Source organism: Astatotilapia calliptera, chromosome 9 (assembly GCF_964374335.1).
Source record: "Astatotilapia calliptera chromosome 9, fAstCal68.1, whole genome shotgun sequence".
Taxonomy (NCBI): domain Eukaryota; kingdom Metazoa; phylum Chordata; class Actinopteri; order Cichliformes; family Cichlidae; genus Astatotilapia; species Astatotilapia calliptera.
The window spans coordinates 22984085-23010245 of NC_137430.1; the positions used below are offsets into that span (position 1 = coordinate 22984085).

General features: G+C 43.3%; 1 protein-coding gene across 1 annotated transcript in view; it reads right to left on the minus strand.

Moving 5' to 3' along the window:
• Positions 1-249: 249 nt before the first annotated feature.
• fam49bb (family with sequence similarity 49 member Bb) overlaps positions 250-26161 on the minus strand; it is a 40771-nt gene continuing 14859 nt past the window's right edge. The window contains exons 3-12 of the mRNA XM_026179892.2: positions 16348-16430; positions 14208-14329; positions 13388-13493; positions 9080-9219; positions 7584-7661; positions 3829-3945; positions 3638-3717; positions 3431-3557; positions 3283-3353; positions 250-1056 (exon numbers count right to left, since the gene is read on the minus strand). Of these exons, the coding sequence (XP_026035677.1) occupies positions 993-1056; positions 3283-3353; positions 3431-3557; positions 3638-3717; positions 3829-3945; positions 7584-7661; positions 9080-9219; positions 13388-13493; positions 14208-14329; positions 16348-16420 (978 nt within the window). The 5' untranslated portion in view covers positions 16421-16430 and the 3' untranslated portion in view covers positions 250-992. The remainder of the gene's footprint in view (positions 1057-3282; positions 3354-3430; positions 3558-3637; positions 3718-3828; positions 3946-7583; positions 7662-9079; positions 9220-13387; positions 13494-14207; positions 14330-16347; positions 16431-26161) is intronic.

The window sequence follows — 26161 nt, forward strand, 5'->3', positions numbered from 1 at the left end:
TTCTGCTGCGCTCGGCTGGTTTCAGTTATTTGTAACTACCATTACTTAACATCAACCCTGAGAGCGTTATTGACCTTCACATGAAGGTGAACAGACATAATTTGGCAATTAGATTAAGAGGACTGCTTTGAAGTGTTAAAGTTGCTTATTTTGGTTTTAAGTTTAAAAAACTGTGTGTCACTGAGTTCTCAATCTTCCCCTCCGGCCGCCCGGAGACGGCGAGAAGAGATCAAACCTGACGAGTCGGGGTCGTAGAAAACAAGAGTTCTCCTTTTAATTTCTCCAGCCACAACATACTGTGCATGTACAGTACACACTCCCAGTTTTAATTTGATTTTGAACGTATCACAGTTTAAAGTTTTCAACTAAAAAATACAACACAACTAAAAAAAAAACAAAAAAAAGACATATGCACAAATTAAAACCTATAAAAAATATAAAAACAGTACTCTTAATCTCAATTCAACAAGTACCATTTCAATAACAAAACATTTAATTATGAAAGCACAAAAGAGCAGACAAATTAAGAGGAACCATTGCTTTTGTTTTGTTTTACTTTAAATACAAGGAAAAGACTATTTTGTTTCGTAATCATGCAGAAGATGGAATTAAATAACAAATCAACCAAAAATAATATATACGTCTCTATATATCTCTCTGTATTAAATTTTCAAGTCAGAACTCCCGTCCCCTTACACAGGGAAAAAAAAGAAGACATGTTTAAAATAAAAACCGGAGCATCCACAATGCTTTCATTAGCTGCCATAGCGGCATGGGCTTTTATCGAAAACATTACATATCAGCGACATCTTTTTGGCACCAAAAAAGACGTTTACAATGGCAGTAGCATTTTGCAGTATAAAAGAGGGCGGAGCAGTAGCTCTTTTCCATTTAAAAAAGCAAACAAAGGAAGAAAAAAAAAAAAGACAACATTCTGTGCAGCGACATTCGAGAGAGCGGCGTCTCCCTTCAGCAGTCCTAGCAGCTCAGTCCTACTGCAGCATGCTCTTGATAGTCTTGTTGGTTGATTCATCGTTTAAATGCTTGGTTGTGTACCTGCAGGCGAGAGAGAGAGAAAAAGCAAATGTGCACTTCAGTAGAAGAACAAAGAGTGAAAATACTGAAGTATTATGAACAAAATATGCTCGAGCTCTCAAAGTGAAAGTCCTCGTTTAGCTGAAAACGTCCTCTTCAACGGGGTAAATGTTAATACTGAAGCATTTCCTTTCGTCCACACTGGTTCCTGATCTGGTGTCAATCTCCTCCAAACAGTAGAAGGCAGCTTTCTTCTCCTTTAACCTTTTGATCCGACTTAAGCCTCTTTGGATTATATGTAAAGATTTAAACTGTTACTAAAAACAAAACGTCCGATGGGAAATCACACTTGTGAATGCTCTGGTTTCTGCTTCTCGAGTTGTAACATGTTCAAGGTTTGTTCTGCTAAAAATGAAGTTTGAAGCAGTTTTTTAATATAGACTTTATAGACTACACAGAAACAAGAACTATTGCTCTGCCAGGAACTCTTATTACAAAGTAAGGAGTTATTGTTTCTGCAGTATTTGTACCTTTAAAAGATTCACACTCTTTAAATCTGAAGGCTGTGTGTTTTCACGTGAAGCTTAATTTGAGTGAGAATGAGTCGACACTGTTAACAAAAGGAAGCATTTCCACGTCTTATCGATCAAAAGAAGCGCTCCGAGGCTGCGTACCAACGCCAAAGCCACCACATGATGCATTCATTGAATTCTTGCCTCAGTTTGTGATATTTTCTTTAACTCCAGTTCCTACTAATTTTTCTCATCATGATCAGCAGCAGCAGCAGCAGCAGCAGCTTCCTTTAAAGACTCCAAAAGTGTTGTGTCTGCAGCTCACGTGGGAGAGCAGGCGCCCCGTATACTGAAACCTGCTCTGAGGCCATATTTTTAAAAACGCTACAATTAAATAAAAAAGAAGAATCATCCAGATCTGGATCAATTCCAAGTTGGGCCATGCTGGTGGTAAAATTTTCATGTAAATCTGCCCGCAAGATTTTGAGAACTCCTGCAACAACCTGACACACCGGCCCGATCTGCAGTTTAAATATTGATGAAAATAACAGGAAGCTGCAGTCCTGCTTTGATGCGGCTGCTAATGAAGCTGAAACATGGCAAAGAGCCCCAGTGTTTGTATTACTGTATTTATTTATTATACATTGATAGCAAAAAATGAAAGTACACCCTCTGTCAATTCTAAGGTTTGCACTATCGGGGCATAAAAGTTATCTGGTCATTAGCAGGTTTTAAAACGAGGTCAATACAGCCTGAGATCTGAGTTCTGGTTTTTTTTGCAGTTTCTCTGAGCGCTGCTTGATCTGATCCTGGAGTGAATTAGCTGGGATGTCCACTCCTGTTAAGACTGACATTGCACTTATCTGAATGCTTCAGACCAGCAAACTGTCAAAACCTCTGTTCTTATAGAGCTGCTCACACTTGCTGATGATCGTTAGTCTATTGCATTTGATTAGCAGCAGCTGGCTGCTACTTGCCCTCTTAATTCCTGAGGAAGCAGTAAGGATGTACTGACTGCAAATAACGACACAGTGTAATGTGCCATGATGTTGTTCGTCTAAGCCCATCTTAGAAATGAAAGAGTTTGTACTTTCCTTTTACCTTGGCTGTGTTGTTTGTTTTGATACAAACAAAACGGTAAATTAGAAAATCTTCCAGTAAATGTCAGATAAATAGTGCAGTAAAGTGAGCTTGAACTTTGACTTCATTACTGTCCAGCACTGCATGTGTCTAACATACACTATCATCCTCCGTCACATCAGTGTGGCAATCACTGAGAGAAAATCTGTCAGCTTTCGCATGAAAATAACCTCGTGTGGCCCGGTAGAGCCGGCCCGCCTCGGGCTCCCCACACACACAAACACACAGATGTAAGGTCGACTCAAAGCTGTCAGCAGCTGCGAGAGCGAGGTGAGGTGGGTGAAATTTGTGAGGGCGCGAGGGGACCTGGTGTCACATGTAATCGGCCTTTGTGGAGAGGCTTTGACACCCAACCCGGATCAGGCTCACAGCTGACCGAATCCCCCGCTGGACGGCGTGGAGGATGAGTCACTGCGCTGAAGGGGATGAGGTCTGTCTGCTGCTTGTGAACAGGAACCAACTCATCCAACTCACAGCGTGAGCAGCCTGCTCCTGTTCAGTTTAAAAGCCTGCTCACGGGCTGCAATCACATTTCACGCTGGGCAGCAGGGATTTTTATTTTTTATTTTTTTTAATAATCGGAACAAGAACTGACCTGAGAGCGTTGAGAAGGCCTTCTACGCTGTTTGGCGGCTGATCTTTGAGGACTTTGATGCAGCCTTTCATCTGTGGCACAGAAAGAGACCGTTAGCTGTAGAAGAAGCTGCGAGTGAGAAGTTTGGCGTGAACGTGTCTACACTCACGTCGATTTTGGACGACTTGGCGAACGCTCCTACGGGATGGACGTAGTCGTACAAGATGATCACCCCGACCATCACCCTGAGGCAGAAGGACACCGTGTCCTCGCTTGTGAAACGGCTGCGATACTCCCTGACAGCAGGAGGAGGAAGAGGAGGGATAAGACGCAAAGCCGTGAATGGCGTATTTAACACGCGGAGGAGGTCACTTACGGTGTTTCCAGCATGACTTTGCACACGCTCGCCATCGTGCTTAAGCAGTCCGTCGTGTTCTCGATGGGCAGGTTCTTGTTCTGTAAGGAGGGAGGAATGACTTGAGTGGATACACACACACACACACACACACACACACACACACACTAAAAGAAAATAAAGTATCCAATATTTTTGTTTCTGAGTCTCACCTCAGAAACAAACTTCGTTGTGCCGTCACTTAACGTCTTCAGCATGGGCGTGGCATCGGCGTAGAAGAGAGATATCCGATTGGCCAATTCATTGTTGACTTCATTCTCACCTTCTGCCTGCAAACAAAAAAAACAAAGCTTGAATCCACTGACTGCATGTTTAGTGTTCTGGACCTCTGATCTTAAAATAATCAAACTCAAACGTGGTTATCTCTGTTATTAGAAGAGCTGCCAGTTAAAGCTACTTTACAAGGAGACTGAGAAAAGAAAGCGACCACGAAGGTGGCCGTGTAGCTGACACGCTTGGAGGGACATTAAAGCCACTTTGCGCTCTACACTGTGGCGATGCTGTGAAATTTTATTTAAAAAACTCTGAATGAAAAGGTGCGAGAGAACATCAGGATGTATTATTAGTTTATTTGATGCGAAGCAGCTTTAACAGACTGTTTGTGCAGATGAAAAGCTGCTTCGTTAAATAAAACACCGACAGGAAAACACTGATATAAACCCTGTGACACAGCCCTCCTGCTCCTCCCTCCCCCGGTTTCCCAGCTGACTGCCGCTTTGCCGTTTCAGATGAGACGCTGAAAACACCTGGCGGACAACAAAAGAATAAGGCGTCTCTTGAACAGCCTGTTCTAAATTTGTCTGCGTATTTAAATAACAACAACACTTCCTGCCTTCATGAGAGCACTGACGGAATATGAATAATCGCCCCAAACTTTCAAACCACTTTGGGTTTTTTAACAAACGATGATGACACATGAGCTCAAAGAATGTTTGAGCCGGGACAGTTGCGTTTCATCTCGGATGTCTGAATGATTCAGTCGTCTGAGCGCTGACTAAACCAAGTGCGACGGAGCTGCGAGGAGGGACGGCGGCCCGAGCGTCTTTCAGCGTTGACAGGTCCTAACGACAACTTGTCTGGGCCCATTTGTCTAATGACATGTTCTGCTTTAAGAAATAAAAGCTCCTGTCAGGCGGGTCTGAACTGAGTGCAGTTTTGGTTTATTTTTCCTCATATGCAGCTAAAAATGACCAATTTTACTACCCCACGTTTCCCTCAACCTCTGGCAGACCCAGGCTCAGGGAGGTGCAGCCATCTGCCATGACCGGTTGGGGCTGAAGGGAGGACGACAAGACAAAAAACACATCTATGGTATCAATTTGAAAACCGTACATCACCTCATTCTCGAGTTATGTTCACAAAGTTGGGTGTCCACACAGCAAGGTGCATATGTGCAAAAGTGCACAGAGTAAACTAAAGCCTAAAGGTGCATCCACATAGGACATCTCTTTGTAGCTGATGGTCACTCTATTGGAGATTTCAGGCTCCAGTTGCCTGGGTAACTCTGTAATGCATTTACCACCCCTTTATGTGTCGGTCAAGGTTATCTTAATTCACTTCAAAGTGCTGAATGACATTGACTTTCTCTGGTCTCCTTACACATGGACAGCATGGGAAGTCCTTGCATGTAAGTAAGAGGCACACATAGACCTACATGAAGAGATCTCATTTCTTCATAAACTGAATTTGCACCTGGACCTCACTCATCACAGTGATGAACAGGTAGAAAGAAAACATGACATTTTGACCGTTTTACCGGGAAACGCACAAGCGAAACAAAGTCCATTAAAGCGGCTCTGCTGCTTTAATGGACAGTCAGTCATTACAGCGAGGTAGCAAGCACAATGCGCAGCACTGACACTGGCATTGGCCTTCATTATCAAAGTGAAGAAAAGGTAAATTACAGGAGAAATGATTATACACGTGTTTAATACCAGGTATAAATACTACTCCACTTTCCAAGAAGAAAGTATTTAACCAATAAATGCTGAGCTAAAATTCATGCCACAGTCGTTTCCAATGCTTCGATATTTCCTGTGTTCTATTGTAAATAAAATCTGGTTCATAAAAATCTGTAAATCATTGCATTCTGTTTTTTAAATTTACATTTTAAACAACATCAGCTTTTTTTGGTACGCCGTTTGTATTATGCCAGTTTAAAAATAAATAAATTACTGTCAGTTTAACTTTAATCTGTATTTAAAGTAATTTGGGGGCTTATCCGGGATTTATGCTTCTGCGTTAACAACAAACCCTCCACCACAACTTATGCCAGAAGCTGCCGTGCACTTCCCTAGAAAAATAACTGTGCTGAAGGCATCACTGTGACTGGTCCATTCAATACTGTTGTTTCCTTCAACTTTTTACTCTGCCACCATTTATGAAAGATACTGGAAGATAATGGCTTAACTTGAAGAGGGAAACCACAATAACAACAACCAGTATTTCAGCAGCAAAACTGCAGAGCTACACATGCAAACCATAAAGGCGACTTATGTCATACATTGATTCAATGCAAGAATAGCAAATAAGCTATAAGCTGCCACAGATGTCTCCCTCTGATGAGGAACGGAAGTCATCAAAGCCACCAGTTTGTGCTGACAAAAACAGAAATCTTACAGTTGGTTAACCACTGCATCAGCCGGTTAGTCTGTTTGGGTGCTTTTGGTATTTCAAAATATAATTCTGAATCATAATAAAAGTGTTAACACCAAAATCAGGAACATTAAGACCCAAACCACTCCTTTCGAAACCACCACTGACACAAACAGTGAGTTTTACCTGACAGAACATGGGAGTTGTTAGTTTAATTAGCGTGACTTTTTTCAATTCACACCCAAACTGCTTTAATAACCATAAATGCACAACAGCACAGACAAACCATCTGGTCAAGCCAGCAATAGATGAACCATTCCCATGTTTTGCAAAGAAAAAATACTCGTTTTGCCAATGGAGTCTGGTGGAGTGAAACAGCTTCCCTTCTTCATCAGAGAGAGCCATCTGTCGGCAGCAAAAGCAGTGATAATGTTCTAAATATAACACACATTCAAACCGACACCGATTCTCAAGTAAGGCCAACGCTGATGGTCAGTTGATGCTGACCATGTCCACAGCACCACGTGTGTTGAGTTTCTGCAGCAGTTAAAAGCTGAAGTGAAAACCGTTTAGTCAGTAAAGTCAGTGTGGTCCGTGTAAAATAAAAGAAAATATAATTTGTGGGTCATATTTTGATTTAAATAAAAAGTTCTTGCAACATCACACACCAGTCATTTTAGTCATAGTTTTCATCGTTCTTTTTTTCTCATGGAAAAGAAGACGATGAAATGCACTGACACTTTAGTCAGTGAATAAAAATATTTAAAAAACCTAAATATTCTGGAGAAGCGAGACACAATCAGAACCAACCGAGTGGTGCAGAGAGGTGGGACAAGTTTAAAAGTGATCCAATCGGAAGTAATGTCCTTGCACAGTAAGGTTAAATATGAACAATTTTATGTGCCCACGGGAAAGGGTACAATCTGCCATGCTCCCCGTTTCTCATAAAAGTGCGACAAAATGTCAACGCCTAAGAGGAAGAGAAGAGGAGACATATGGATGCATTTCACAAAGAAAATAAGGCACTCACCAGTAAAACCATGAGAAACTTTCACACTTTATATTTAAGTCAACTGAATCAAGTTTAGTCTGCTATAATCTTTCGATTTTTAGTCGACTAAAACTAAAAGAATTATAAGATTATTACAGACTAAATTATGACAAAAATTAAATAAAATTTTACTCAAAAATAACACCATCTGCTACGCTCTAATAGCAGATAAATGGGCTGTTAAACCAAAACAAAGAGCTAACAGATGCTAAAAAAGATAAAGGAGAAGTTGTATGTCAGAGATGGGCGCAACATGCTCACCGGTACATTGTTGATCCGCATTCGACTCAGTGTTCTCCTATAGTAACTGAAGTCATTCTGAATGGCTGGATTTGTCATCTGCAAAACAGAAATATAAATATTATATATACAGATATATGTAAGCTTGGAGGCAATCTAATACAGAGAGAGGGGAGAGAGACAGCCTGCAGCCGGACATTCAGCTCTGGATCAAACACACCATCGTCATGACAGAAAGCTTTAGCCAACAAGGCAGAAATGTAGCTTTGGGGGGGAAATGACATAAAAAGAGCACTGATACAATTACTATTTTATGTGCTGAACTGGATTTGAATGTCTGACACTCATTCTGCCCCCTTTTACGTCCACATCCCTGCTCGCCCTGTCAGCAAATATTTGGTTTTTTTCCTGCTGCCGTGAGCTTTGGCTGTGGGTCTCATTAAGGAGAGGCGAGGTTAGAGTGAGCACAGGATATACGCAGGCTTATTCTCTGACATTATGCACCCTCAAAGCCTCAGATAAAAGCCACAAGGCTCCATTAGCTCCTTTGACATGACTCCCTACAATATATGAATCATCTGGTTTGCAGTGTGGAGCCAAACTGACCACTTTTTTTTTTTTTTTAAAGGGAAGCTGGCCAACCAGAGAGCTTCTTTTCAAAAGTCACCACAAGCGAGTGCTCGTCATGTGGCTAATTATCCTCATTCCTGCACGAGCTTGTCACAGTCAAAGCTGCGCTGACAGCATGCTAATCCTGCTACAATAGACTGGTACTCAGTCTGCGTCCACCGCGTCCACCAGGAGAGACAGGCTTCTTCGCCAGGGAGGGGCTGCACAGCACTCAGACACTTTAACTAGGTCAGAAGCCCGTGCATGGGTGTGAAAGATTGATGAATGGGCCTGGCATGCCACCTTGCACCCCCTACCTTCATGTTTTTCATCCTGCCAGCCTGGGTAGTGGGCATTAATTGGGACGTCGCTGCAAACCGCCTCAGGGAGTCGGGGAGCCTTTTTTTTTTTTTTTTACGTTTTTGTGTCAAAGGAGCAGGGATGTGGGCCCAGTGTCTTACAAGATGAGTGCTCACACAATTATGTTTCTGACAATGGGCATTTGAGCGACAAACATGCTTCAATCGCGGCTTCGTTTCAGCAGTTTGTGTCCGAATTCAAACCAGATCAGACTTTTAAAGTTCCCTCTGCCTGTCGTTTATATAAAACCTGCCACGCTGTGAAAAACTTGGCTCGGGCAACAACAATTTGCAGACCTTTTTCCCCTTGCAATAACCCTTATTGGCCATTTCACTGACATCCACAGTATCATAAACAGCAGAGCAGTATCAGGGCTCTAATTAAATGCTAATCATGCGCTCACTGGCGGCAGCTTAAAACTGCACAGAGCTGAGAAAAAAGAAAAAAAAAAAAATCAATCCAGGGGCATCAGTAGCTTGTTGGACGATTGAGAGCAAAGCCTACAGAAGCAGCTAAAATTTGACACTTAAAGAAATAAAGAGCCATACTTTAAGCTCGTCGAAGCGCAGCGTGAAGTGGAGGATCTCTGCGAACTGCTTGGCCAGCGCCTGCTCCCGCTCCAGGTGTTGAGTCGGGTCGCTGTAAGTCTCGCTGGTCAGAGCACCCAGGAGGCTGTGCAACGCTGCCTCTGTTAAAAAAAAGACAGACATCTGTGGTGAACCTGCATCGCTGTCAGAGGACCTCGATTGGGCTTTTACTCGTTTAATGAAGAGCCTGACAAAAGCCTTGAACAGAGACAGTTTAGCTGATGTGTGTAGTCTTCCAGGTCATCAGTCAGAGCCACTGAGTAGTTTTACATTCAGGTTTTTGCCATTCAAGCGCCAGGTTAACAGCTCAGGCAGCACTATATGCAAAAATGCAAAGGTCAGGGGAAAGAAGAAGTGCTGCATGTAGCATGGCAGAGTGATCAATATTCAGGTTTGAAAAGGAGAGCAGGGCAAGAACAATGGAGGAAAACATGCAGCTGCAGCTAATAGTTATATTCACTGTATAGTAATGGTTAATAGCTCAGTTACACTAAAGTAAAAAGAGGATGCCACAGTAATTTTATTGGCAAGATACATTTAATTGCATGTAAACTCAATGTGCTTAACATTTTAAAAAAAATAATAACTGTGGTTGCCCAGAGATTTTTCACATCTGTCAACCTCTGGGGAACCACATACAGTCACACAGGCTGATAATAATTGGTGAAGATTTGCAAATATCTGCAGACAGGGTCAACATAGAGAGACAGACAACCATTCACACCTATGGGCAATTTACCAGTTAACCTGACACCACTAATTACATGTATTTGGACTGTGAGAGAAAGTCGGAGTACCAAAGTATAGAATGGTTTATAAAGCAAACCATTCTATATTGTGAGAGGTTTCTGCTCTGCTGATTCCGTTATATGTGTTATATCACTGTAAACTGAATAGCCTCACATTTTTAGAGAACTTGAAAAAAAACAAACATTGAATTTCCTGCAGTTCTGGGAAAATGACAAGCTTCTGTGACTCTTTAATTTTAAAAAAAGCTAATACGTGGAAAAACATTTTTCCAATTAAATGATAGAAAAAATACTTAAAGAGTCCTAAAGTAATACAATTACATAATTACATGAGTTAAGTCATGTATAAGTGGAAAAAAGAAAGAAAACTCGAGTCTTTCTTTGTCTCTTTATTGTTGGGCCTTGTAGGAGGTCAAGGAGCAGCCTGATACGTGACCAGTGCAGGGTGTCGGCAGGCTGTAGCATCCTGATTAAGACATAGACAAATAATGAGGCAGCGGTGGTGCCCAAACTGCCCAGGGCCCAGTGCCAGTCTCAAAGGGGGGGGAAGGGTGGGGAGGCCTTTGAGAAAGGAGAAAGGGGGGGGGCTTTCCTGCTCACATGCAAATGAGACATGGGACTAATTATCTCATTGGCATGAAATGGGTGGGGGCAAGATTTCATTCAAGCAGGATTACACTCATTGTTTTGACACTAAGTAAATACAAAGCCTGTGCCATGCCGTGACATAGCATACCCACGGACCAATGATTAAGCATGCAAGAAGAGCACCGGCAGGGAACCAGGGAGAGGGAAATGTGGCGAACAACTTCCAAGCAAGTCAAGTTATCAGACAAACAACAATTCAGACACATAGTTCTGAAGAAGAAAAACTAAAAGAGCTTTGAAGCCCAGAGGGAATTTTATTTATAGATGCAGACAGTGCTTAGAATTCAGTCTAGAAGCCGAAGGGAGCCTTTAGTAATGATATAACCCAGACAAGCTGAACATCTGATGCAATAAGCTACCAAATGGGCACTTTAAATAGACTTGTGTATTTTACAGTTACTGTTGATTACAAATGACGATGCGCATGTCAGCGTAACCCAGGATCAGTGTGATTCAGACAGCGGTCTACTTAAAATAATCTGAAGATGACTTTTCGAAGGACACAGAGCTGGCAGTGCAGTGCGGTAAATTGAGCACGTCTGCCATTCAGTAATGACTCCCATCTGCTTGGGCTAGCGTTCGCAGCGAAGCAGCTGATTAAAAATGGCCTCAGCACTGCAGCCCCCCCCCCCCCCCCCCACACACACACACACCCCCAATCCTAGTCAAAACAGAAGTTAAGATGGAGCTGCTTAAAGGCCCCCAGAAATGAGCCACTCTAGTATGTTGGGAAGTCGTGCGAGGGCGGGGCGCTGGGAGATGTCTGATCTCGTCAGGTCACGGCGGAGCAGGCGAGCAGAATGCAGGCATGTAGACTGTACTCGCTGAGAGGGGCGGGGCCAGATGACAGCGGGACTCAAGGACTTTTCTAGATCCTACTTTTTCCTAGGGGACAGACTCGAGAAGTTTTCACCGTTGTTAAAAGGAGCAGATCTAAATTTAGGTATCGACAAAAGTTCTGTGAAGATCAGTATCTCAAAGCTGTGACTGTTATGAAAGAACAAGCTGGAAGGGGATAAATGTTCATCTATGCCATATGCAGAGCCTGCTACCCAAACAAGGTCTTCAGCTCTACAAAAGAAAACATCAGCTATTGACATAACTGAACAATTAAGCGATTAATCAAATTAAAGTGTATTAAACAGCCGGGTGCAGCTTCTGGGGACTACCTGAGGGTCTGGGGAAGTCCCCAGGTTCCTCCCAGTCCTGTTCTTGTGTTTGCATTTGCAAACAGGAACTCCTGAGTGAAGTAACAGCCAGCAGTTGGTAAAGCAACAACACCTCTTTTTGTGGTCTTTCATTTTCTTGTAATCCTCCTGTAATTCTCTCTATACTGCTTTTTCTGTGGTGGATGCTATCAGCAGGTTTTCTCCTTCTGTCCTTCAAGATAAACTTTTTTTTTTGTTTCTGTTTTCTTCCATTTTTAAAGGCTAAAATTTACGTGTTTTGTCTGATGTTTTATCCATGTTTACACTTTCCCCTTTTTTTTTTTTTTTTAAATCGCATTTGCAGGTGCCATATTCATGTCTTCAAACTATCCAGGCCCCCTAAGTGTGGACCAAACATTCCATCATCGTTACTCTCATGCTGGAAAAGGCTTAAAAACACACTCAAAATAAATGGAGTGCTACTTTTCACAATTACTGGATCCATAAAAAAGCATGTCCATAAACATAGGAAGCTTTTTTCAGTCTTTAATAATGCATAATCTGTGGTCTATGACATGGTTTTCTTTCTATGGTAATATTAAGATGTCACCTTGGAGCTTAGGTAAGCTAATTACCTGTTAAGTTTCAGCATTATAATAAAAATTAATCCAACTATGCACAGTCCAACTTTTGCCACTCCTAAATTTTTGACTTCTGGTCAAAATCTGTATAAAGATATGAGCTTTGAGTCTAAAGGTTTGTTCTAAGAAATGTACATTTTTATACTGAAGCCAACTTTAGTGTTGGTGTAGCAGGATATTACTGTCCCCGATATACAAAATTTGTGATTTTTTTTTAATGTTATTATCTATTCTTGTGACAAATTTTAGGATTTCCCATGTATACGTCTGGATTTCAGTGCAGTAAAACGTGTCCGCTCATTCCAAATGCATAGGTTCTCCTCTTTCAGGGAGTCCTGTTTGGATATCACCATCCTGGCGCCTGAAGCCTAAAATCCAGGCAGGGAAATAGAGCAGCGCTCGAGACTGAGATTTGACCTACTTTGTTACATAACAGCCATCACCAGGCTGCCGCCGCCACTGTCGCCCACTGACTGCCTTCTCCACCGCCACTGGGATTATGGGGTCAAAGGGGTTGAGGGCACTGACGCATGCCGGGTCCCCTCCCCTCAAGCCTCAGGGTCATAAGAAGATCAGGGAGCAGTGAGCTTACACCCCCACCTTGAATCCATGCTAATAAGACCCTACAGAGGTCGATGCACAGTGCAACGCAAGCAGCATGTTGAGACGGTAGCATGTAGGCGGGGTTCAAAGCACGCGTGTATAAGTATGTGTCGCACGTCTTGTGCAGCTCAGCAGCAAATCCTGCCGATGCAGAAGCGGACAATTAATGTCGCGCTTACATCGGTATGAGGTCGCTATAAAATGCCTTGCACATGAAGGACACCGGCTCTCCCCGTTAGTCATTAAGACAACAAAACTGCACAGACATTTCAGCAGCTCACACTAATCTACAATTCCAAGCACGGTGTCGCACACAAGATCGTTTTAGCGCTGAAAGAAATCTCAGAGGACACCTGAGTTCGCTCCACTTGAAACGGTGCGTGTCTGAGGCTCAGTGATGAAGATCTCAGAAGCAGTGATGTAATTTTTCCTGGCCTACATAACACGGTTACTGTAGAGACGGCGCAGACAGACGCATACCTAATCTCTGCGAGAACTCGTAGAACTTCTTCAGCTTTCCCACCAAGGGGACCACGGCCGCCCACGCCTTCTCCTGCAACGCCTCATCGTTTGGATTCTGGATCGCCTGGAAAGAAATACATCACGGGTGTCAAACTCATTTATGCTCATGGGGCACATACAGCCCAGTTTTATCTCTGGGCTGGAGCAGAAAAACCACTGGATTATAATGTAAAAAAGAAAAGAAGGGGGGGGGGGGACCCTCTTTCTTTTACCGTAACGAAATGTTAAAAGAAAATGAGTCACATATTTACAAATTACTTGATGCCTCTTAAGAAAAATAAGAGCAATCTCAACGAGTCTGTGTTTTTCATATTTTCCATTTTCTGTCATTACATAGAAACAAAACAGGTCCTTGACAGACCACTTTGGTGTGGTACAGCAGGCCAGAGGTAAAGTCTTCATCAGTAAGGAGACAATTAAACTGATCAGGGCTCTGGCTTGGATGAAATCAGCAGTTACAGATGCTGAACACCAAAATGAGATACGAGAAGCTGAAATTAAATAAATTTTAACGGTTCATTTGTAGGTCGAGTCTTTAAAAACAGACTGAGGCTAAAAGACAGAACTGATTTAATGGCCCATGAAGGTCATTCCTTTGATCTTTGAATCCAAAATTGATCATCTGCTTTATTCTGCTCATTTGTGTTAGAAAAAATGATACAAATTCCTAAAGCAACACCTGATAAAGGACAAGCGACACCTCCACCACCTCATAAATGCACGTCTCCTTGTAATTCTGCATGAGTGTGTCCTGCGATGAAGGGGTGGATGAACGTACCTCTCGGATGTCCGGCCCCGCTCCCTTGTAGGCCTGCAACTCGTCCAGGATCGCCTTCGCGTCCTTCAGCACCACATCCACCTCTTCCCAAATCTCTCGCTCTGCTTCTGTGGGCTGGGCATCTGCAGAGGACACGCACCAAAAAAAAAAAAAAAAAAAAAAAAAAAAAAAAAGGACCAACAACAAAGTCAGCTGGGCAAATCTGATTGGGATCTCATCCATATTCACACTGACTCAACATAAAGTAAAATACAGCTCTAGGACATCTACCACACCCTCAATATCACAGAAAGTTTAATGAGCAACTTTCAATTATGCAAATGAAAGTTCAGTCAAATAATCGTCTCTTCCCACTGCTTCCCATTAAGTTTTAACACCACCCACTTTTCCCGGCCGAGAGCAGGGAAACAGAGGAAGATAAGAGAAGACGAACAGAATGAGTCATCTCAAAATTTGTAAAAGCTCCAGCCATACAGTTTCAGGGTTTTTATTTTGGCTAACATTATTACCAAATGTAACAGCATGGCATGGAGTGTGTGTCTGTATTAGTGTGGGAAAATGCAGTCCTGGAGACACAGCCTGCAGTGGGAACTACCACAAAAAGCAGTTTTAAGCAGGTGCTGGCAGGTGTTTGTCTGCCGGCAGACAGTTTTGTTTTATTTTTTCCCCACCAACACAAAAGTGCTGCAACCACACAAGATCCAGCCACAAGACTTCACAGGTGTGTAGCTGACATCAAAGTCATGGTAGAGTTCGTAGGTGGGTGCAGTCCGACTGAGTTAAAGGTGTCAGAAGTAGGCAGACTTACAGGCCAGTGCCATGTTCTTTTATCATTTAGAGAAGGAGCTACACCCGTTTTATCTTCAAACCTGCTTTAATTCTTCACAGCACCGATTCAACAAGATGCTGGAAACATTCCTCCGAGCATTTGCTCCATATTGATGTGACAACATCACGTCAATGGTTCCGGCAGATTTGTAAGCTGCACATTTGAGGACATAACTCTGTCATGTTCAAGAAACCAGTTTGAGATGATTTGATCTTTGGGAGATGGTTCGTTTTCCTGATAGAAGCAGACATTGCACAAAAGATAATGAGAGACAATGGGGTCATAATGGACATGGTCAGCAACAACACTCAGGGAGGCTGTCGTGTTTAAATGATGGTACTAAGGGGTCCAAAGTGTGCCGACAACATATCCCCTCACCATTACACCACCGGCCCAGACTGAACTGTTGATACAAGGCAGGCTGGATCCATGATTTCATGTTGTTCATGTCAAATTCTGACCCTACCATCAACATCTAATGACAATTTTTTTTTAAAAACTTATCAGTCCAGGAAACATTTTTCCAGCCTGTATGATCTCTAACTTCATTTTAAACCCAGATGTTGTAGCTTGCTGCTTCAGGGTGCGTTCAGAGATGCTGTTCTGATCCTCGGTTTGAACTTTAGGTTGTCTTGACTACTTGTCCAAGAGCCCTGAGCTGCTGTCATGTGATTGGCTCATTAGACATTTGTGTTAATATGCAGCTATTTTATTTTTAAACATGAAACTAGTTAAAAAATAGTTTTTATTCATTTTATTTTAAAGTAGTTATTTCTATTTGCTCTTCAGAAATAAAATTTCAGCCTCTAACAGCATTATTAAAGAAAAACTTCATACAGCATTGCTCAGTATTGTAAAGCATTAGTTGTATATAAAACGGTGGTATTCTTTCAGTATAAAAACCACCTCCAAACACTCTGAGCTCTATGAGAAGCCGTTTCCTCTGAAGGTATGACTGACTCTCTGGGTTTGCCAAGTGTGAGAATAGCACTGCACAGGTTCAAGCCACGCTGAGGGCCCTTAGGCTACACCACAGCCCGACTTCAGTGCTTTATATTTGGGGAGGGGGCACTGCTGCACCTCTGCCCTGATTGATATTCTGCACACATTCCAGCATGGAAAAGGCAGGTTGATGGAAAAGAGCAGCAGCCCTAGTGGTAGATTTGATTCCTTTTGCCGCTGGGAGGAACAGTGTAAAAGATAAGTGGTGGTGAAAAGATTTAAGTTTTGGAGCTGGTAATGTTATGGTAAAATATCCATGTGATCCATATTGGGAGAGATGTGAAGAATTTACTTAAAAAGAAAACTCACTTTCAAAATCGAGGAAAAAATTGGGCTCCTGTTCCAGATCTGTGCATGTCAAAACTTTCAGTAGGTTCCCCATGTTATGATACCTGTTGAGAGAGAAAAAAAGAAGAAGAGAGAAATCAATAAAAAGAGAAGAAGAAGAAGAGTGCAGCAGTGAAGTGAGCAGGTGGTGATGCATTGTTGTATCCATGCACCTCACTCCCGCTCTGCTTCACTGCTCTGGTGCCTGTATGAACTCAGTGATACCCCAGATGTGCCCACCGTTCACATACACCAGCACTCCCCTCGGACACTCCCCAGTGTGTGTTTCCTGCACCCAGGCTCTCACCAACCAGATGTCAAACCAAAAAAAGGCCCCAAAAATAAAAAACAGTTTGACTTCTGCTTTGCTAAACTTCTTCCCAGCATTGGCAAACCTTTACGGGCAGCCGCATGCAAACTAATCCATTTTACCATCGTCCGCAGGGATATCGCTCATAATTTATGTTATGCATGAAGTATGTAACTGTTTGCTGCACAGTGCATCCAATCAAACATTCATAAAGGCCTTCTCTGTTTACTGTAAGTGAATCAGACTTAGAGCAGTACTAAGAAATTCACTTAATAGTCTCTGCACAATCAGATAATGCAGCTGCCCAAACATCACATTAATATTAAACATGCCTTGGCAATGCAAACATGTACGATGAATGTGGTACAGTAAACAAAACACTTGCACTGTGCTACAGCAGTAAATATAAGGCCAGAGTTACAGTTTTGCAATCCATAAATTTGCAAGTTGAGTGAATTTCCTCATCAGACGATGACTGCGAGGCTCCGTGTCTACCAGGTTTGGACCACCTGGATTTGTCCACAAGATGCTATGCTACAAGGCACCAACCACAGCCTCGAGAAAACTACAATAGGATCGAGTACTTGTCTGTGGTGTCTGTAGAGAGTGTAGCTATAATCCCAGCCTAAGACAGCAGCATGATACAGAAACCTAAAGCATATATTTTTTTAATATTTATTAACCAGTGACCATTGCACCTTTTTAGAGCATAAGGCAGGGGTGTCCAGCTCCAGGCCTCAAGGGCCAGTGTACTGCAGGTCAGGTTAGATGTGTCCTTGATCCGACACAGCTGATTTAAATGGCTAAATTACCTCCTCAACATGTCTTGAAGTTCTCCAGAGGCCTGGTAATGAACTACTTATTTGATTCAGGTATGTTGACCCAGGGTGAGATCTAAAACCTGCAGGACACCCCTGGCATAGGGTATCAAAGTGGACCTCTTAAGCTCATTTCTAGCTTCACGTTTGGACTCCACTGGAGTAGCTTTGCATGATTCGTGGTTCAAAATAATCCTTGGGTCAGTCTGAAACGAGCTGGTTTAGCTTTCCTCCCTTTAAGTTTCTTCTGATTCGCTGCTCCCCATTAAGGTTTGAACAGCAGCTGTTTAATATGATCCATATAATCCATCCTTCCATCAAACAAAGCACAACAGGTCATTTGTACATCTTCTTCATGGTTTCTAAGACTAATAAACTGTACAGGACAGGCACCAGTTTAGCTCACAAGGTGAGCAGGCGACCATACGCCCCAAGGCTGAAATGCAGCAGACCAACCAGAAGCTCGTGCATTTTCACCTCAGTTGCTCTCTCTGCTTTCCTGACCCACTCTCTACTAAACTGTCTACTAAAGCAAAAAGCTTCAAAAACCTCTACAGAACAGAAAGTGAACCAGACAGGATCACAATCGTGGTCCAGCTAAGAACGGGAACCAAATCCAAACAGCATCCCTCCAAGTTTGTCTCTTCCTGTGATCAATGCTGCTTAGCAGTGTTTCTGACAGTCACATTACACAACAATGAGCTCAAATTCATTTCAGTGGAGCTTCTGCACACCTGAGCCACGTGCAAGCTTCTTTTTTTTTTTTTTTAAATGTACTCTGATAATAAAACAAACGAGTTCCTGCTTAACTCATTCACTGCCAGCCATTGGCAGTGAATGAGTTAAACCCATTGACTCATTCACTGCAATTGACGGCTATAGACGTCAATGGCAGTGAATGAGTTAAAACCTAGGTGTGCCAATTTCTTGCTGTACAGAAAGCTGATCAGTGAGAGTCAAAGAATTTGGCCTGTAAGCAGAAATAATAACATCATTGATATCATTAAAACTGATCAATGGTCAGCGTGGTCAGTGTTGAGCTTTTTGTTTTAAGTGCCTTAAACTATTAAGATTAACTGGGTAAACAGATGTTAAATGGAGTACAGATAGAGCAGCACCAAAACCAAAGCAAAGCCTGAGCACAGAATCTGTATTTGCAGGGACATAAAGACACCGCAGTCCAATTATCCAGAATTGAGATCAGCTGGAGATTTCTGCACCAGCAAGGATGGTGGTTAACTTCCAGGAGATAAATCTCATTTAGAGACAAACTTTTTAAGCTAGCTAACCAGATTTTACTGGTTATTCTATTAACTTAAAGTTTCAAAGGAAAATGTTAATTCTGCTCAAAAAATGAATATGCCCAAAATAGGTGACCAGACGCATTTGAAGACAGGAGCTAAGATTTGTTTAGAGACTTGCTACCAGAAGTGAGTCATACTTTTATACAACTACAGCACCAGGGTTTCTGATCCTTGGAGGAAGATGTTTTTGCCACACCCGTAGGAAAACCGGAGCACTGCAATACAATTATATGTTTAAGTTTTGTTTGCCTATAATGGGCAAAAAAAAAAAAAAAAAAGGAGAGCAGGACAATGAAAAGATTTCTGTCAAGTGTGTTTCTGGAAACAAACTCCTAACTTTACTGCAGGTAGGCCAATCAAAGTCACACAAATTTACCAGTGTGCCCTCACTCACTGTTAACTGGAATTTGTTACCACCCAGTATGATTTATGGTTATTTATGTAGGGCCTGTGAAAACGACCCAGTTTTTGTGGCTATGATGATCTTCAAGTGCTTTGCAGGTATGAGGAGGCGACGAAGACCCACACATACAGTATATATACTGTATATGTACACACACACACATTCTCACAAGTCAGCTGCGAGTTGTGCAATGAAAAGCGACACCCTTGCGCCGCTCTCTGCTGTCAATCCTCCGACTCCTCGAAAGCGCAGAGCTACAGAGGCTGACAGACATTTGATAAGTCAGAGATCTGCTACAGTTTGTAGAGAGAGAAACGGTGGCAGCCTTAGCCCTCGGTGACGGGGTGGAGATGGACGGGCTTTGCGAGAGAGGGGTCGGGGCAGAACAGTGACGCAATTCAATTTTGGCAGGCAGATGTCACCCGAGATGAGTGGCAGGTGAAGAGCCAAAACGTTCGAGCGAGGGTCTGCAGAGACGGGGGCAAATCACGCCAGCGCAGGTGATTCTGGAAGACAGGGAGGTGCTGCGACAGAGCAAAGTACGCACTCAGCAGTCAGGAGCAGAGGTTGAGACGGGGCGCTTTTAAAATGCATGAGATGCATCGTGTAGGGAGGATTCTTGAATGTTGAAAACCGAGCACTGGGTCATGTCCCTTTTTTTTTTTTTTTTTTGTTTTCGAAGTGCGATGAGCAGACAGTTTTTAAATGACTGAATGACGAGTTGAAGCTGAATTTGTCCAAGTCGTCATTTGCCCTGTTTTGTTTTTATTTAGTTGTTTTGTTACAAGTAATAGATTATATCAAAAAATAAATATTTGGTAGTAGGAATCCTAAATTTAACTTGAATATATTCTAATAAATATTTGGTGTGCATTTAAAATGAGCTTCTCTCTGATTTCCTGTGCATCAGCATGAAATCAGTGGATGAACAGTGATATTTTTTTAACTTTTATTTACTTCAAAAGCGCCTCTACAAACTGTGTCACCAGCCAAATCCACAGACCACCTGCAAAGCCCCACCTGCCTTGTCCGGTCTCATCAAACTACCCTCTTCTAATGTGACCTGAATGTCTGACCGTGCCAACGCCAGCACCTCACTGGCTGTCGGAAAGCGGCACCTGATGCAGCCTCGGAAAGCGATGAGAGCTGTCACCGACTTCACCCTGCTGGATGATGTGGGCACTACCCCAACACCATCTCCATCATCATTATCTTCTACTGCCACCTTTCAGCTGCTCGCTGACTGGGCAGAGCAGCCTGGGCTTGCAGCGCTTCAACGAGGGCACTGGCAGCCTTGCAGGCCCGGCGCTGCTCCCCTGTGCCGTTTAAAATGAGGTCATTTAAAGGACGGGGATTTGCGTGGCTGCGTTTCAAAGTCCACTAGAGAATCTTAAAGTCCAGAGAAAAGAAAAAAAGAGCAAATTAAATCTGTCCATTATGCAAATTTCTTCCACCAAAATTCATCAAAAGAACCACTTACAGATAACTGACTTTGCTGTTTATTTGGACTTTTTCTTTAAAGATGTATTTCCAACAATTTGTGTAACTAAGTGTAACTGGTTGCTTAGTGATAGCGTAGTGAAGAAAGTGCAGACACTATATTAAAGAGAGTTTGAGCAGTACCCAGCAGTCCTGGCATGTCCTGGGCACCACAGAGAAGCCGACGACAATCTTGGTGTTGTTTTGAACCCCCCCGCTGAGACATCGCGTGCTCTCAATGAGGGTGGGAAGGGAGGGGAGGGCTGCCTCCAAGGCCAGGGGGCAGAATCTGACAAGCTGGAGCCCGCGCAGCTCTCCCATTGGCTGAGCCGGCCTAACCAACAGCTCGCTGTATCCATGGAGTCGAAAAAAATTTGGTGCCATTGAAAAGAATGCAGCAGCCAATCAGGTTCGAGCTCCCGGTGAAGAGCGAGTACAGTAGTAGTAAGACTTGAAAGCGCACGAATATATTAATACAGATGAGGTAATGCGCCAAAAACAGCGGATTAGCAGGATAGTAAAATCAACTACAGATGATGGAGAAGTGTCTGAACCCATCTGTTAGTGACTGGATTGGATGTGATTTCATTTTTCTGTGTAGCTCAGCAAATTCTCTAATTTTTATTAAAGATGAAAATCTAGTTTTACTGCTGAACACGTGCAGATCGTTGCAATAAAAACACGATAAAGGCGGACTTTCACACTGACACCCTGCCATTATTCCAGGAAAATGTCATCCGACTGAAGCTACAATCCAAAACAAATATGTGCAGATTACAGACGGTGGAGGGAGGTTCAAGCCCATTCGGTGAAGAGACCAAAACAGTGCCACGCCCATGCAGCAGCCTGACCTCAGAATGGCACTGCCTTTTTTTAAAAACATCTCCCAGCTCTGTGCCTCTCCATTTAATAAAAAGCGGGACAGGGCTGAAACCGAGCACTGCCGCGGCCATCCTTGCAGAAACGGCTCGGGGCAACTGGAAAGCTGGCTGATGCGAGGGAGGGATAGTGCTGACATTCCACTACTCGGCTGCAGCATGAGAATCCACGTGTCCCGCTGCTTTACTATGGAGGGAAAAACAACGCCCTCCCTTCCCCAGCCTCCGTGCGGAGCGTCACGTGGGCTCTGCCGTGGACGGGCTGAGAGCTTGCCTGGGGTGTCTGTCTGTGTTTGTGTGTGTGGATAGGGGTAGGAGTGGGGGTGGGATGGGGCAAGGCATGTGTGTGAGAGATGAGTGTGTTTATGTTTGCAATAAACACAGCCTGTAACAGGAAATGCAGAGCTCATTTTGATCAGGGTGAAATGATTAAAATATAAAACAAATGCAAAATAAAAGTGCAGGTATGGACGCGTGCTGAATATTATTGCGTGCGTGGAAGGGGAGGGATTTGAAGCGTCACACTGCAGCAGAGGCGGGCAGAACTAGGCAGCTTTAAACTTGACCTAGATTCCCCGGGTGACACGCCACATCGCATTAGCCCACTCGGCCAGACCTGGACCCGCCGGAGCTCGCTGACACTGGCCTGACTCGACAGGCAGAAAATGGGGGAGCACTTCCCAAATGGGACTGGCATGCGTCCCCATTTCCCCCTAACCCCCCCCCCCCCCCTCATCTCCTCCTCACCCCCCACCCACCCCAACTATCTCCTACCGATCTCACCCAGCTGACTAAAAATTGCTTGGGGGGGTGCAAGGTGACGAGAAAAAGGGAGGAGCAGCGGGGGCAGGCTACGATTTGTTTGTTTATGTGGGTGAACTCTCTGAACTCGTAGCCACGCCTCTGTATTGTTGCACCCGCGTAAACATCGGCTAATACCCCACTCACCCAGATTCGGGGCAAATCAAAACAAACCTACAGGAAGACAGACGGCGTCACTTGAGGTGACATCCGGTATCGGCCGTCTCGTCTTTCTCCAGCTAAAAACATCCCCTGTCGCCAACAGCTGTAACGAACTCAGTTATGAAAACTGCCGTTCTGTCCAGAGAAGCAGATCAGAGAGGAAGGATGAAAGCGGGAGCGCCTCATCCTCTGCTAAGCGCTGCTTCCTGGACGGCACCTGATGAAAGATGGAAACCATGGCAACAGGCAGATGCACCAGAGTCAGCTAAAACGCGGGCTTCATTGAGCTCTGTGGAGAGGCTCTTAGTGCCGCTCTTCAGTCACACCAACAGACAGGGAAGAGAGAGAGAGAACAGGGCTCACAGGCTGGATGATGTTAATTTCAGATCAATCCTCCTTATTTTAAAAATATTCAAATCAGGAGGCTCAGTGACATTTGCATCATCTTTCATATAAATTTACTTTTTCATTTTCTGCTCCATCCACCTCAGAGCCAGGCCCTTCACACCCTCCCACTCTGCCCTTGAGAGTCCTCTGACTTCTTCCTGGTATGTGTGAGGAGATCATTAACAGGGAGTGGGGTTAGCATTGACTCGCTGTCCTGTTCTAAGTGCCACCTCCCTCGGGGCATCTGCCTCCTAAATCCATTCACATACATTCTCCCTCGTTCCTCTGCAGAAACAACGCCCCCACCCCACCCTAAACCATCATTACTTGCCTGACCTTTGACTGACTCACCAACATCAGCAGCATCTTTTAATCTTACTTACAAAAGCATTCGGGAAGAGATGAATTTCCAATTTAAGCCTAATTTCAATTTTAGAATCAAACATAATCCTTGCATGTTTTTTCCTCCTGCAGAATATTACCCCAACAGGATTTTGGGTGGGGCACAGAGGAGGTTTGGGAGTGATGATGAGTGTCAGATTGTAGAGAACTGACATTTATATTGAGTAGGAGGCGAGTGCCATCTGGAGGAGGAAAGCAGCTGTGCAGAGAAGGCAGGAAGGATGAGAGCCACTCCCAAAGCTTGTACCGGCACATTTATGCATCTTTTTGTTTACTTTTACAAATGCAAACAGGAAGTGGGAATATTTACAATAAACTGATTTTACTGTAAACTGTCTCTTGATGGAAACCCTGCAGAATACTTCTGCAAGGCTTGCAAATTTCATTTTACTAAGTTGGAGAGAAGGTCTGATGCCAGATCCAACAGCGCCATCCGGTGTTAACAACTATTTAAGGCTAAACGCTCCCATATCTCTTGAGGAAAAATGACACTATTTCCATTGACAAGAAATAGAAATAATATATGTCAGTTCCAAGTTTAAAACTAGCTTTCCACATGTTCGGTTTTTCTGGCGCATATGGCCGCAGTCTGCGAGCTTCCTGACGGAAAACCTGGGCAGGAAGTTACACGGCGTCAAGCCTCCAGCGGCATAAATAATAGATAACCTAGGAGAAGCTGGGGGCTTTTAACTGACATAACGAGCCACTCTACATATTACACCCTTTCAGACGCATCATCTCAAATGACCTAGTCAGAGGGTGGGGTTGGCTGAGAGCAGGAGGCCAGAACAGCTTCCATATGCTGAGTCAGGAGTGGAGAAACTGATATTCATTTAGTATGTAATAAATAAATAAATAAATAAATAAATAAATAATAATAATAACAGCTTACCAGCTGAATCACTTAAACTGGTCTAAAAACAGCTTCTATCTGTAATTTAGTGCAAGTTTAGAGCTATATATAGAAGACAATTACACATATTTTGCATTCATGTCCATAACAATAACACTTCAAGGCTTCACCAGCTGGGGGCAGTATTGATCCAATTATAAGAGCCAAGAACAGCTTCATCTATGGCTGCCACCTTCCCCCTGGTTTAAGCAGGGTTAATCCGCCCTTCCACACAGACCTCAGGCTGCTGCATTAACTCATTCCCTTTCTTCACGTATAGTCCATCACATGTTTGTTCCCCTGCACCGCTGCAGGGTCGTATACTGCACAGCAACCAAAACAGCAACCGTTCAGGCCGATTTAAGTGAATAGATTTGAGTCTCAATAAGGCACTGCAGAAGCATTAGCCTATACACACGCATACACACTACAAGCCTCACATGGGGACACACACTGACTTAGCAATCCTATATATGAACCACCTGAGGCTTAGCTGTCAAAGCAGCCTAGCATTCCAGCTCCACAGCTGAGCCAATCAAATGATAGCTGTGTGGCATGGTAACAATCTCCAAGGAGACACAGAGGAAAATACAACAGGGATGGGCACGCATACAAGCAGGGAGAGATGAACGACACAGCACTAAAATATTAGTCTAAAATCACCAGGAGTGAGTTTGAGTCCACAATTGACCAACTACTAAACACCGTCCACCACCAGAGCTGCCAGCTCATCACGAGAGCCGTGACCCCGTGCCCTGTGGTTATATAAACACTCTGGCCTTGATGGGGGGGACAGGAAGCCGGGAGCACCTACATTACTCAACTCCTTTTTATGGCCCACAATGCATTTCATTTCCTGTGCCAGCATTACACATACACCCACAGCACTGCACATTAGGACTATAACAGGCATAGGTGCACCACAGGCGGTCTTACATAATGACATGTCTGTATTTGTGCACAGAGAGCTACTAATGCTTAAACGTCAATGAGATGAGGTGATGGTTGTCAGAAAAGTAGGCTGAAATTTTATGAACGCGGGCCATTACAGCAGTAGCTCTTCCACCAACGACAAGAAGATAAATGGTGAAGATTTTCTAATTATTTTTACGAGTGAATGCACTTTTATGCTCAGAGATTTGTTAAATTGGGATAGTCTGAGGTGAAAAGACACAGAAACTCAAGCACCTAGTGACCTGGCCTCAAGTTTCCCTTAAAAATGTGCTTTATAACCAATTTTCCCTGAGATCTGGCCTGAGAATGCAAAGTATGCCACTTCTGTTTGTGATTGAAGCCAAACTTTGTAATAGAAACAGCAGCTAACTGAATTTTCTCCCACCTATACTGATCCCACATTAGCATGGGAAAAAAAAAAAAAACACTAGCAGTGGAAAGAAAGCAAAATGAACTGACTCAGCCTCTATTTAGGGAAATGCTTCCATTCAATTCAACGCGCTTCAGTATGTGCCAATGACCTAAACAACTGGAAAAATATAGTTACACAAATGAATGACGGCAGTATTTATGATGATCTCAAAAGCCTTTAAGCACCTGCAGTGAATGCAAATAAGGAAACATATCAGTTGTGAATATGTGCAGGTATAAATAGACATGCAAACAAAATAACAGCAGATAAGCAGATGGTAATCAGGGGTGGGAAAAGAAAGATGCTGAGGATAAAAATAGCTTCAATTTTTGCATTGATGAAAATGATGCACGTGTGCAACTTGCGGACTTTGAGTGGGAATTTTATACTGTTTCAATGGAAATAACCACAGACTAGCGTGCAGTATGAGGTTCAAAGCTAATATAATCATTGAGCAGTCTGACTTAGTGAGCACTGTCCGGACATGCATTTGCTTTGCAGAGTGAATTTCCTGCTTTGTGTTTACATGTTGCCACAACACGGCACAAAGATTTGTCATTGAAAGTTTAAATTATTATGAACCGTTCCAGTTTT